This window comes from Pituophis catenifer, unplaced genomic scaffold, assembly GCF_029215685.1.
Source record: "Pituophis catenifer annectens isolate HBS135680 unplaced genomic scaffold, rPitCat1.0.hap2 SCAF_3, whole genome shotgun sequence".
In the NCBI taxonomy this organism is placed as follows: domain Eukaryota; kingdom Metazoa; phylum Chordata; class Lepidosauria; order Squamata; family Colubridae; genus Pituophis; species Pituophis catenifer.
The window spans coordinates 31,102,635-31,116,623 of NW_027256883.1; the positions used below are offsets into that span (position 1 = coordinate 31,102,635).

At 38.0% G+C, this 13,989-nt stretch overlaps 1 protein-coding gene across 1 annotated transcript in view; it reads right to left on the bottom strand.

Moving 5' to 3' along the window:
• CNBD1 (cyclic nucleotide binding domain containing 1) overlaps positions 1-13,989 on the bottom strand; it is a 135,981-nt gene that overhangs the window by 53,607 nt on the left and 68,385 nt on the right. The window contains exons 4-5 of the mRNA XM_070942246.1: positions 10,738-10,883; positions 3,457-3,617 (exon numbers count right to left, since the gene is read on the bottom strand). Coding sequence (XP_070798347.1) covers positions 3,457-3,617; positions 10,738-10,883 — 307 coding nt within the window. The remainder of the gene's footprint in view (positions 1-3,456; positions 3,618-10,737; positions 10,884-13,989) is intronic.

The window sequence follows — 13,989 nt, forward strand, 5'->3', positions numbered from 1 at the left end:
GACAGTTGACTTTGACTATATCTGAAATCAGAACTTTTCTTCTTGTGACTGGTAGAGAAATAGTTGTAAAAAAAGTCATAGAACTTTTTTTATATACAGTATAAGATAACTGTAGCAAGATTACTGTAGTACTAAGATGGAAAAATCTGGCATTAAGATATTGACATTATAATAGAATTTGCTGAGATGGCAAATTGATCTGTTTGATTACAGAAACGACAAAATCTATATTTATTGCTTCTTGGAAAGCAATTATGATTTTTGTGTGTGTGTAAAACAGAAAAAAATGAATTTAGGAACTTTGGTTTTGATGATTAGATAGGCTAAATTATATAAAGAAGGGAGTTGTGATATAACTTTAGAAAAAGCGGTAAATAGAACTACAATTGTACTTATAACTACTGTAAAAATGATCAGAAATCAATTCTTCATTTTCTTTTGCTTTCATTACTATTTTTTTTCTACTTTTTTCTTTCCTTCTTTCTTTACTTTATTTCATTTGTATTAATCAAACTTTTGTTTTTTAAACTTTCAGTACAATTATATTTTTTAAAAATATTATAAATATGAGCTGTGTGAACTAGAGAAATAACAAAATCAGAACATGCCTATGAGGCAGCATTGCAATGAGCATACACATTCACTTCCAACAGAACTATAAGGAAAATGTAATACAAAAGAGCATAAAATCTGATTCCAAAAGGCTCATTAAAACATGAAAATGCATAAAATTGGTAAGAGAATATACCAACAAATTTGGGCTTGCATGCAACCAATTCTAATAAAGGCATTTAAGACAGGGGTGTCAAACACAAGGCATGCAGGCTGCATTTGGCCTGTGATGTGGTCAGATCTGGCCCGCGGGGCTGTCCTGGAAAATGTAAGGGGCCAGTCTGCATCACTTTGGCCCGGTCTACCCAATGCAGCTTTGGACCAGTCTACCCAATGCGAAGGGGAAACATGCCAGCAGTTCGGGGAGTAGTGTCAAGCTGGCCACACTCACCCAGTCAGCCACGCCCAGTGAGTGGCATCAAGCTGTCCATGCCCACCCAGTTGACCATGCCCACCCAGTCCCCTGAGGTCAACCACGGCCCTGATACGACCCTCAATGAAATTGAATTTGACACCCCTGATCCAAGGGGTGCCCACCTCCTAGTTAAGGTGAAAAATGAAATTGTTAAGCAAATATGAGGTGGGAATTATCTTAGAATTCCATATGTTGTAGAATTCCTTTAATCTATTTCAAGAGGTGACTGAGGCTTAATCAAACAAAAGAAAATTCACAAATGGGAATTCCTCCTCTTAAAATTGCATTATATTAAAGTATTTTCAGATTGTTTGGAAAGCTGTAATCAAGATGGCCCAGTTAATCGTCTCTGATGTCAGTACCTTTCTGGTTATTTAGTTTTGTTTTAAACATTTGAAAAATTAGAATAATTACACAATAGTCCTCAATAAATGGTGTTAGTATAGTTTTATTGTCAATTTTTCCAGGACATATAAAATGGTGCAATTAAAAAAATGGTATTCAATTGTTGTTAGTGCCAGAATATTTTTTTTCTTCTCTTTAGTCATATCTAATTCTCAGAAAATGCCTGGACATGTCCCTGCAGTTTTCTTGGGAAGCTTATTCAGAAGTCGTTTGCTATTGCGTCCTTTCTAGGACTGAGAGAAAGTTACTGGCTCAAGGTCATCCAATTGACTTTGTGCCTAAAATGGCATTTGAGCTCATGATCTCCTGTGTTCTAGCCTCAATTACGACACCAAACTATATCTCGATGCCAGAGTTAATGTAGCAAAATGTTGCAAAACTAAATTGCATTTATTTTTCAAACAGTAGTATTCATAAGGTCTTATAGAAAGGTGCATTTGCTTTACAGTTTCAATAGATGTACTCTAGCATGCTCAGAAATACATTTTTCCCTATGATGCATAGATTGACTGATAAAATAATACAACTAAGTCTTTAATTAACTATATATTTTAAAGCAAGTGATAACATCTATCACCAAAAAAATAAAAATAAAAAATCAGACAACATTCTCCCACCTTTTCATGCCACTCAGGTTAATTTAGGTCACTGTGGATGATCTAAAGAGAGATTGCGATTTCTACATTACACCACTCTCCAAGATGTTTTGCAAATATTCTTAGATCAAGGCAGTTCAATAAAACCAAGGGTTTTTTTTTTCTTGCTAAACAATAATAAACTGAGCTAAAAGGTATTCACTACTTGCTGACACTGAATATTCATTGATTGGAGTCTGCATTAGAAATTGCTAGAACTAAACTAAGTAACCTTTGGTTCTGGGAGTACATGTCCTATGTTAAGGGCCAACAATTTACTGTTAATCCTCAATTTCTAGCAATGCCACCTAGCTTTGTCGTGGCAGTGATCAGGATTTTATACGATGCGCCACCAAAAAAGGATCTTTGTACTTATTGGAAATAAGAATTCTCAGATCTGGACTAACCCCAGACCTGCCAACATGATCCACTTGAGCTCCCAAATTAAGACTAGGAAACTATAAAGATTATTATGGTTGGTTGCACGGTCACCTTGATGTTTAGACAAGATCTGTCATTTTGTCAACCTATTGAGTCCTTTCTAAGGACCTGGTATAGGTCAATATTACTTCCCCCCTCTCTCTCTCTTCCTCCCCCCTCTCTCTCTCGGAAGGAAATTAAGGACTGCTCAATAAGAGGAAAATGTCAAACAATACTATTAATACATGGGAGAACATGTTTAGTGAAGTGGGATTCTGCCTTAGACACGTGACTTAACCCATCATGGTTGATAGTCAAATATGGAAATACCACCAGAAAAAAGATTGTATGCCTAGAAAAATTGTTTGACATATTCAAGCAGTTCCTTAGCCCCCTAGAGGAGATGATCCTTGGAAACCCAGAGGCAGTGGTGGGTTGCGACTGGTTCGGACTGGTTCACAAGGACCAGTAGTAAAGTAGTAGAGGCCCCGCCCATCACCCTGGATGTCATCATCAGTGATCTGCGCATGCGCAGAAGCTTCCGGTTGTGAACCGGTAGTAAAGGTAAGTAGAACCCACCCCTGCCCAGACGCGATGGTCTTATGGCACCAGGCTAGAAACTGGGAGGCTGTGAATTCTTGTCCCACCTTAGGCTTGAAGTCAGCAGGTTGACTTTGAGCCAGTCCTCTCTCTCAGCCCTAAGAAGGAGATAATGGCAAACAATTTTATGATAATGCTGCCAAGAAAACCTCAGGGACTAGTCCAGGTAATCGCCAAGAGTCTTTGTTGACTTGAAGGGATAAATAAACAAAAATTGTTTTTATTAAAGGCATTTGATCAGATTTCAATCTTGTTTTCCTTGTATGTTTTGAAACAATTTTTTGAGAATAAAAACGTAGGTACCTAATTTGACCTTCTTAAATATTTCTACTAATATGTGCTTAATGGTAGATCTCTGTTAAAACTTACCATATCAGATGATGCTACCTCAGTTGGGTTTGATTCATTTGTAACAGAAGTCACCTGAGGAGGCACTGAAATAAAATGTCCTCCAATAAGTCTTTTGTAATACTTTGTCTGTGGCTTAACAGAGCCTCTAAGTATAATATAGAATCCTTGGCTCGCATCCACTGGAATTAAAATTAAAATAGAAACAGATCATAATTTCACATCCAAATTACAGAAAATGAACTAATATGTCTACAGCATTCAGAAGTGTAACAAACCTACAAGTGTAATCTAGCCAACATATTTTCATGAAACATTGAAAACACTCAATTTTCCTCTTTTGCTTTCAAAAGAAAAATGTATGATTGATTGATGACAGCCATATCTAAATTAAACATACGTGCTCCTAACTCTGAGATGGTAAATCATTTGATCCCACAATGACATCGACCACCAAAAATGCATATAGTTTATTTGACAAAACTATAACTTATTTGACAAAAGTTATAGCCTGTCAAATATTTAGCCATGAAATCCTCTTTTTATAATAGCAAGAATATTTGCAACCAGCATATAGTGTGCCCATGTGTAGAACCAGGGGTGGGCTCCTGGGAGTTCAGCAGGGTTTGGGAAATCCTCTAGCCAAGGATTGCCAGGGTTCAGCGAACCCCAAATGCCAATCCTGTCTGGCCATGCCCATCCCACCCCGCCCCTCCCAGGAGTCTCCACACAATCTGTTCCTCATTCCAGGTAAGTGCAGGAGCCATGCAGAGTGTCTGGGAGGGCAAAAAAATGGGCCTACCAGAGGTCCTGGAAGTCAAGAAACAGGCCTGTTTCCAGCTTCCGGAGGGCCTCTGGACCCCGGGGGAAGCAGTTTTTGCTCTCCTGGAGGCTCATGGAAAGCCTCCAGAGCCTGGGGAGGGTGAAAAATGCCCACCACCACCACCATGGTGCAGACGGCTGACTAGGCCACACCCACCATGGTCACACCCACCCAGCAACTGGGCAGCGAACCCATTGGTAAAGGATCTGAAGCCCACCCCTGTGTAGAACCAAAGTCTCTATGAAGGCCCCATTATGCCCCAGTAGTCCTTCTTGGTATCATCTACATACCCAGCCTAAAATGACATTTTACTTCTTAAAATAAAACCTTTTCATTTGAAACAAAATGTGGAAACTGGCAAACTGCTGCTTTCTAGCATCTACTTCATTTCCACTTCTGAACTTCTGAACCTGCAAAGCAGCCCCTACAGCTTTGTTCTCTCTCTCTCTCTCTCTCTCTCTCTCTCTCTCTTTTTTTTTTTTTTTTTTTAAAGAAACAGACTTATTGGGATGATGCAGCTAGCCATTTTGTGGTATGGCCCCCTGCCCAAAGAGAAGGAAGGGAAGAGGGAATGAAGGTAGTGCTTTGCTATTCTATAGCCGCTATTTTGTGATTAGAGACTTTGCAAATGAGCACAAAATGTATTCTCCACATTCCAGCTGTGCCCAAAATGTATTCCCAATGTTCCAACTAGCTCCCAAAGTTCTAGAACACTTTTCCCATGCATGTTCATGGGGGAAACTCTTGCTTTACTGTAACAAGGATAAATGATCTCAAGGGATAGGCTATTATCCCTTAATGATTCTCAACAACTTCTCCCCACCCCCACCATTTTTTACAGGTTTTTCACACTTCAAGTTGTAGCAGCACAGCAGTGGCAACAGCTGACACCATTTCTCCTTCCCAGAAGCATTTTGTACATGGCAGAACTGTAGAACCTCTCCACAGGGAATTCTTGACAACTGTTCAAAGTTATGATGGCACTGAAAAAAGTGATTTACAATCAGTTCTCATACTTACAACTGTCACAGCATCCTCACAGTCATGTCAGGTGCTTGGCAACTGCAGAAGTGGTATTCAGCAAGTTCTGACCAGTTCTGGAGAACCGGTAGCAGAAATTTTGAGTAGTTCAGAGAACCAGTAAATACCATCTCTGACTGGCCCCATCCCCATCTATTCTCTGCCTCCCAAATCCCAGCTCTGCCTCCCAAATCGGGAGGAAATGGGGATTTTGCTATAACCTTCCCCTGGAATGGAGAGGGAATGGAGATTTTATAGTATCCTTCCCCTGCAACACCCACCAAGCCACACCCACAGAACTGGTAGTAAAAAAAATTACTGGGATGTGTCTGTGACAGTTGCAGTGTTCTGGAGTCTCATGGTCATCATTTGAGACCTTCCCAGAAGGCTTCTGATAGGCAAAATCAATAGGGACACCCTGATTTGCTTATCAACTGCATTATTTGTTAAACAACTGCAGCAAAAAAAAAGTCATAAAATCAGATGTGACTCACTTAACAACTCACTGGTTAGAGACAGACGTTTCAGTCCTAATTTTGGTTGTAAGTCAAGGACTACCTTTATCCAAGTCCATCTTAAATTTTCTCAAAATGCTATCTTTCTATCCTTTCATTTAATTTTGACCAGGCCCAACTCCAAAATGACCAAGCCACAAAGCAAAACAAGACAGACTCTTCAAAGTTGAGCACATATAATGTCCAATTTAAATAACAGAACATAAGGAAATGATCTTGAACATCTTAAAGTCCAAAACCATGTATAGAACCTTTTTCTGCCCTTAAAATTTCCATATACCTTTGGGGGAAGGGAGTGAATTAGTAAATAGGCTTTTTAGACATATCTACAATGCAGTTTAAAACCACTGTCAATTATGGAGCAATGTTTTGCAGACGTTTTCCATCTGTTTTCAGGAAATTCAGAAAGCATCAAACTAAGAACAATTGGTGCTTACAATCTCACACAATTGTCAAAACCACCATTAAACAAATCGCAGACTAAATTATTATAAGCAGGAAAAGTGGGAGCTGAGGGCAATTCCCAAGGAAGTACATTCTGTACCTTGGAAGTCAGGTGACTGCAAGGTAGCCAAAAAAATCAAGATGACAGTGTCCCAAGCTCAGTCTATTTTTTTTTATGTGCCTCACTTTCTTTAGTGTGCCAGATGAATGGGTCTCAGAAGGGCCCTCCCATCTTTAATGTACAAGTATTTCAAAGCATGCAAATCAAGTGATCATTATTTTACCTTTAAAGAACTGTATATTCTGTTTTAAAAACTGTCAGACGACATTCTCCATTTGAAGATGTGAGTTTGATTGACCATCTGTTTTACATACAAATGACCACTAACGTTCCAGACTGACTAGGCCCAAAACCTTCTCCAATGTGGTAAATTATTTTGGTTAAATTCAGTTTTTACTGAAATTATTATAATTATGCATACTTTTTCTCTACACATATCAATTAGCTCCAGAAAAAATTAGATAACTCTCAACTGTCTCATTTCCTTTCTCTTGATGCTGCTTTTTCATTTTTCTGGTAAAATATCAGTGGTTACTTTAAACACACCCAAGCAGAACAGTGGCACAGGCTCCATGCTAGTATTACATTCATCTGTATTCAGGGTAGCTTGTCCTTTCATAGATGTGAAAGGTTCATCTTGAACTCTTCGTAACAGAACATACACAAAGACTTGCTTACAGTATATTCGCTGTTATTGTTAAGCAGTGGAAATCTTAAGGGTAACAAGGAAATGTCAGTAGTAAAATCAACAACGTTAAAACAGTATTCCTTATTCCATCCATGTGAGAGAATTTTAGAAAGTCAGTTTGATGTAGTGATTAAAGTGTCAGGCTACAAACCAGGATACTATGAATTCTAATCTTGCCTTAAGGCTAAAACCAGCTGGGGATCTTGGGCCAGTCAATCTTTTTCTCAGTCCTAGGAATAAGGCTATGGGCAATCAGTTCTGAAAAAACCTTGCCAAGAAAACTCAGACATTTATCCAGGCAGTTGCCAGGAGTCAAGATTGACTCGAGGACACACACACACACACACACACACACACACACACACACACACACACAAATTTAGAGTCAGCCATGACATTATGGGTGTGAGTGGTGCGGTGGCCTAGAGGTGGAGCTCTCGCCTCACAATCAGGAGGCTGTCAGGAGTTTGATCCTTGGTAGAGGCCGGGGTGGGTTCTACTTACCTTTACTACCGGTTTGTAACGGGGCCGCGTGCGCGCGAGCAAAACTCTCTCACACACGCGCTCTTCTGCACATGCGCAGAAGCATTTTCATCACATCAGGGTCAGTGGGTGGAGCCTACCGCTGGTTTTACTACCGGTTCTATAAAACCGGTGCGAACCGGGGGCAACCCACCACTGGTAGAGGCAGATATTTCTTTCTCTGGGCACACTGGGAATATATCTGCTGAAAAAAAACCTCTGCATTGTGACAGGAAGGGCATCCAGCCAGTAAACACTCAGCTCCATTCAGTTGCCCAGACTCCACCCTGCAAGGGATTATGGGGTTGTTAAAAGAGGATGATGATGACATTATGGATGTCTGCTAGGGGCCATAGGGGAGGAAAAGGCAAGGTAGGCAAGTGCATCTTGACACAAATACTGCAACTTATGTATCTCTCTCGGATGTTGGTGTGCAAGTACCTAAAAGTTGGTGTTTGTTTGTGACATCCCTGAGTACATGTCATGTATGTCTTATTGCAATTTTCTCCATGACATTAGACCTGTCAACCATGTGGATGTTTGATATGAGGGTACATTTGATTTAATGTATGTGAAATCTTTACTGTTTTTTGTTTTTTTAAATGAAGCTGTCATTATTATGGAGTTATATGGGGAAGGAACCATTAACAGAAGCAACCTCATTACTTTTCATATTCCTAGTCCCCCTGACTTTCTTATATAAAATGATTTTGGGGGATTAAAGACTCATCAGGCATGCATTATTTTTGTAAAGTCAGTTTCACTTAGGAAAAAGTCAATCTTTATTGACTTTAAAAATAAAAATCTTTATTTTTAGCCTGCCAAATCAGATAAGATTGAAATATTGCTTTACCAGGTTCAAAGAACTGGAAAAGATTGCACATTGATGCAGAGCTGCTTTCTCTTTAAAAGCATAATGTGGCAGTCTGAATCATTAAGATTACCTTTTATCTCATTTGCACATTGATGCTCAACAATTTTAGATCTCATTCTGTGCCACCATATTGCAGGTTTTACTGAATATATTAAATCAACAGAGCATCTAATCCAACACAACTGTCCTTGTGGCCAAGATAGTAAACAAAATTTGGATAAAGTTGTTTTGTTTTCCAAATAAGATGCCAGCTTTCACCCCAATCACCCCAATCACAAGTTTTGACCTTGAACTTGTCCTTTTCATTGTCTTAATTTATGATAATGTAATTCCTGTCTGCTCAGATTACAGTTTAGTCTGTCTATTAATAACATGTCCTTCGGTTACTATATTCTTCTTAGTTGGTTTATCTTTCTATTTCAAAGGATCAGCACTATTGTTAACTCTTACCAATGAACATATTTGATTGATTCAAATAATATTATTATTTGAAACTTGGTTTCTCAATTTTTGGTAAGTCAGACAAGACTGATTTTTTAAAAAAGATAATATAAAATTCTAGTTCAAACTCTGTGTGTTATCAAAAATAGAATATTTCTTAATGGCGTTTTGGTGAACTGAAACAAATGAGCATTGAGATAAATTTTCATAGTAAATAAATAAATAAATCTTACAATAAATTCACTTTATTTTTCTACATCAATGTTGAATTCAGTCTGGAAGGAGGCAGGTTAGGTGAAATTCCCCTTGTCCATATATTACTTATTACTGTTACTACAGCCCATTCATGAGCTTCATTCTTTGGATCCAACAACTGCCAGTTCCAAGAGAAGGAAAGAGAGAGAGAGAATCAGACAATCAAGAGCAAGGATCTCTTCTCCTCTTTCTGACACCACAGGTGATCAATTATTTGAGGCAGCTGCTTGGGGATATAAAGTACAATGCAATTGACTTTTTGTGTGTGTACACATCATGCTACACATCTAGAGAATGAGTGTTACTTATATGAGGATAATCTGTGTGGCAGCTAGGACTTTCTTAAGTCTTTGGTCAAATGCCAAGTTCAATCTACACACATGAGAGTTGGATTAGGAGAGATTGTCATCTGCTCCTAAAATTCTGATTGGATCCTTTCAAAAACTTGTTAAAACTAATTTGTGAGGCATTTTGAAAATAACATTATTTGACGTCATGGCAACTTAATGATGCTTTTCACATATATACTCAAAATGTATAATATATACCAGAACACTTTTTTAATCTGGTTTCCAGTCTTTACTGGAAGACAACTGGCCATGGATATCTTCTTATCTGACTTCCTGCAGAAAAGCAGGCTGTTTGAGTCTATGGATCCTGCTAATCTCTTGGCCAGGGGTGTCAAACTGGTGGCCCACGGGGCGGATGATCACGCACAGACCACTCCCATCCCAGCTCCATGAATTGGAAAAATGTCACAAAACGTCATATGATGGCAATGTGATGCAGCGAGTTTGACACCTGTGCTTTTGGCAATTTGTGACACTATCAAGCCCAGTATATTCCAGGATTGCAGTTGTAAATTAAAGGTTGGAGGAAGTATGTTTTGGTAGTTCAACTTCTATATGCTGGTTTGACCCTATACTGGTGACCATTATTTTGTCTCTTGAGCTTTTTAACTTTAATTTTACTTTATATAAAGTCACTATGGGTGGTTAACAGATATTCTGACTGTATTATCATTTCATTTCATATAGAATCAATATTAGGTACACCTCCAACATATTTAAGAATGCAATGTAAGGAAGAATCAAAATTCAAAAAGAAAACGGATTTGGATAAGGGATGCGGAAGAAGGACAAAAGTTACAATGTTAAAACTGATGATTTAATAACAAAAGATTCCACTTTTAGTATTTGAAAGAAAAAATGCATAATCTAATGGTAAAAACATAACCATCATATCTGCATTTCTCATTAAAAGACTTTTCACATCTATCTTTCTAGCAGAATAATGACATTTTACTTTCCATTATAGAACACGAGGAAGGAAATAAACTTGAGCATTAGAATAGAGGTTAAAATCAATGTCAATGGTGCAAGAGAAAAATAAAAGATACCCCAAAAATGAATGATTCTAAATTTTTTTCAAATGTAATCTTGTAATAGAAATTTATTTGCTAAAATTGCCTGCCATAGGAGGGAAAAGTAATTACATACCTAATCTAATAAAATAGGTTGGTCCAGTGCTTGGTGTAGCTTTGGTTCCATAATAAAACTGAACTACAAGTTCCACCATCTCTTATTTTGGCTTACATTAGCTGGTACCTCTGACCCTTCAAGAAGTAACCACATTTTTAAAAAGCCTATGTTTACCTACCTGTACTTTCCTTCACCCAGTATTCTCTTAGAACTACTTTGCTGATTTCCTTTATCTGTTCTTCAGATAATTGCTCATTAATATCAGGAATGACTTTCATTATTTTATAGACAGCCTCATGTTCTTCTTCAGTTCTTAAAATAGGTCTGCAGGAAAAACACGTATAGAAAATAATAGCACCCCTCTTGTTCTATAGTTGCATAGATCAACTAATTTGCCCAGGATCTGACAAACTTTAAACCAGGTATCAAGAATTTGTGTCACTTACTAAACCCACAATTCTTAGCTGTACCAGTTAGAGTGCTGGGTACTAAAAATAAAAATTCAGCAACATAAGGAGGACTGGATATTTCTCACCTTGTTTTCTAGAGGTTAGTAAGGAATACAAATATCTGTGTGTTTATTAGGAGAACTGAATTTCACAACTTGATTTGAATGGGGCCCAATGTTCAGTTGGGGCATTCTAATTTAATAGACTGGTGTGATGGGAGAATTAAGTCATTCCTAGATTTTCTTTTAAATTATTTGCATCTTTAAGCAATGGGTTCTGCAGGGGCTAACTGTTCTGACATCTAAGAAATACCATTACTGTCGTGTCTGAGAGCAAAGTGCTATTAAAACTTTATTTTATTCCTTATTTCCCCTATCACAGGATTTTAGTATTTTAATCCAAGACTTTCACTGGACTCAAACTGTAACCTGCTTTAGAGAAATATCAGTAACGGCAGTTGTAGTCGTCCTAGTAACAGTAACGTATAAAATAAATATACCAATTTTTTGCTAAATGGTTCAGTAATTACAATAATATTCTATTATGTCAGGCAGAGAGGGAGATGAAGAGATTAAGTGGGTTTTTTTTTCCTTTAAAAATTGCAATTCCCCTATTGTACTATTTTATTATACTGTGGCAAGTAATTTAGGTCTAACCCTGTCATTCAGGTTTGCAATCCCCCCCCTTTAAATAATTTTAATAAGTACAATTTAAAGCATTGCAGATGCTTTTAGCTACTACTGAAAAGCTGGCTAGAAATGCATGTATTTATCCTCCAACTCAAGCTACCTCCACCAATGGATTCCCAAGTGTGATTTTATGTGGCTGAAAACCAACCTTGAAGACCACTGGGTGATTGTGAGTAGGGAAATAGATGGTCAAAAAGTCACACACCATTTCTTTCCAATCCACCCTTATCAAAAAACCGAAATCCCCCTTCCCTCTTTTCTTAAATGAAAAAAAGCTGGTTTGTGCCTGATAAAATGTCACACCAGTATGTGGCACCTCTCTTTGACAAAGAGAGAAATTGCACCAAAGGAAAAATGGAATTCATAATTTACTGTATGCTTAAAGATACAACACATTGAGCCTCTTTGGAAACAATATCATTCAGTAATCAATATGGATGCCAGCAGCCATCAGTGCTCAGCCTTCTCACATTCTTATGTTATGGGCATACATATCTACTTGAAGAGAGGTCAGAAGAGCAAAGATTCAGGTTGCTAGTAAAAATCTTCCATTTCATCTAAAAAAGCCTTGTTTCAAACAGAATAATATCAAAATGAGAAAAGAAGCATAGCATAGCAATTTAGTGTTCCAAATTATAGTATTTAGGACTTGAAACTGGACATTTCTCCAGGAATTCAAAGGAACACTTTGTACAGTCCACCATTGCCAAAAAAAAAAAAAGCCGCTTTTGCCACTCTTAATTATAAGCTCTTGAAATGCCACAATGCTTAGCAATTATAGGATATGCCACACGAACAGTGTCTCCACATCACCTGAGATTCTCAATGCCAGAGGCTAAGCCGGTATTCATATTTACAGATGCAACAACTAAAGTGGTGAGAAATGTTGGTGACAATAATAGAATTTCAACTATAGAGTCTTTTTGCAAGTCAACAGTAGTTCCAGAGGATTCAGTTCACTCAAATCACCCCCTAACTGAACTGGGGTATAATTACATATCTCTGTCAGAATGGAGGATATGCAACCACTATTTCTGAGGTCAGTGCTTCTCAACCTTGGCTGCTTGAAGATCTGTGGACTTCAACTCCCATAACTCCCTAGCCATCATTACTGAATATCTTCAAGCTGCCAAGCTTGAGAAATACTAATATTGAGTCCAGAATTATTGCCCACTCTGTAGTGAACTGGAACTATATCAGCAACAAACTATAAATGATGGTTACCTCCATCATTGCAGTTATCACTTTAACTTGGTTTTTTAAAGTTTTGGTATTGTTGTTTACTGACATCAAAAGATATCTTTCTTTTCCTGCATCCACTAGACTGAAAGGAAAGTTATAAATGCTAAGAGACATAGTAACTAGCCACCCCAACCAGCCACCATCCAGTTGTAATATATTGAAAACAAAAATTGAACCTGATTCTTTAACTTTAATAGTTAAACCATGAACAGGCTTATGGAGGAAAAAAGCTCCAGATACACTGCTCTTTGATTTAGTTGTTTATCCACCTAGGGGATTCTGGTAACACAGACATGGAAGATATATTTTGGGGATTAGTAATTCTGGAGCACTAAGGGATTTGGTACCTAGAGCAGTTTTTCTCAAGCTCAGCAATTTTAAGATAGGTGGCCTTCAATTCACACAATTCTGATTGAGGAATTGTGGGAATTGATGTCCATACCTCTTATAGTTGCTGAGGTTGAAAAACACTGCTTTAAGACAGGGCTGTCAAACTGCCGGAAAATGAGCTGGATGCGTCATGTGCTGGCCACACCCACACCGGTTTAGCAAAGGGGGAAAAAGTCCTGATACATCATGTGATGCCGCCATGACAAGGTGAGTTTGACATCCCTGCTTTAGAGTATCCTACTTTTATACAGGCTTGAGTGCCATATATTGCTCCAGGCTGATTCCAGGTGACCCAGATTTTCAGAGATAATTCAGCCAAACCCAAAATTACCAAGGAAGATTTTAACTCCTTCAGCAAAGCCATTAAAAAATTAATCTCAGAAAGGGCAGTCCAATTTGCTCAAATGCCCTATTTTTTTCCTCCTTGAAATATAGCAATCTGTACAGATATAGATATGTCAAATATAGCAATCAGATGGCAAAATCTAATCTTCTGGCATTTTATCCTCAGATAAACAGCAGGATGTTGTTAGTTACTGAGCTGTCAACAAAAGTGTGGAGCAGCAAAGAAGTCATATACAAAATAGCATCTACACAAGGAATCTGGCCAATGAATGAATGAATTAATTAATTAAGTCTTAATATTTTGAAGCTGTAGGG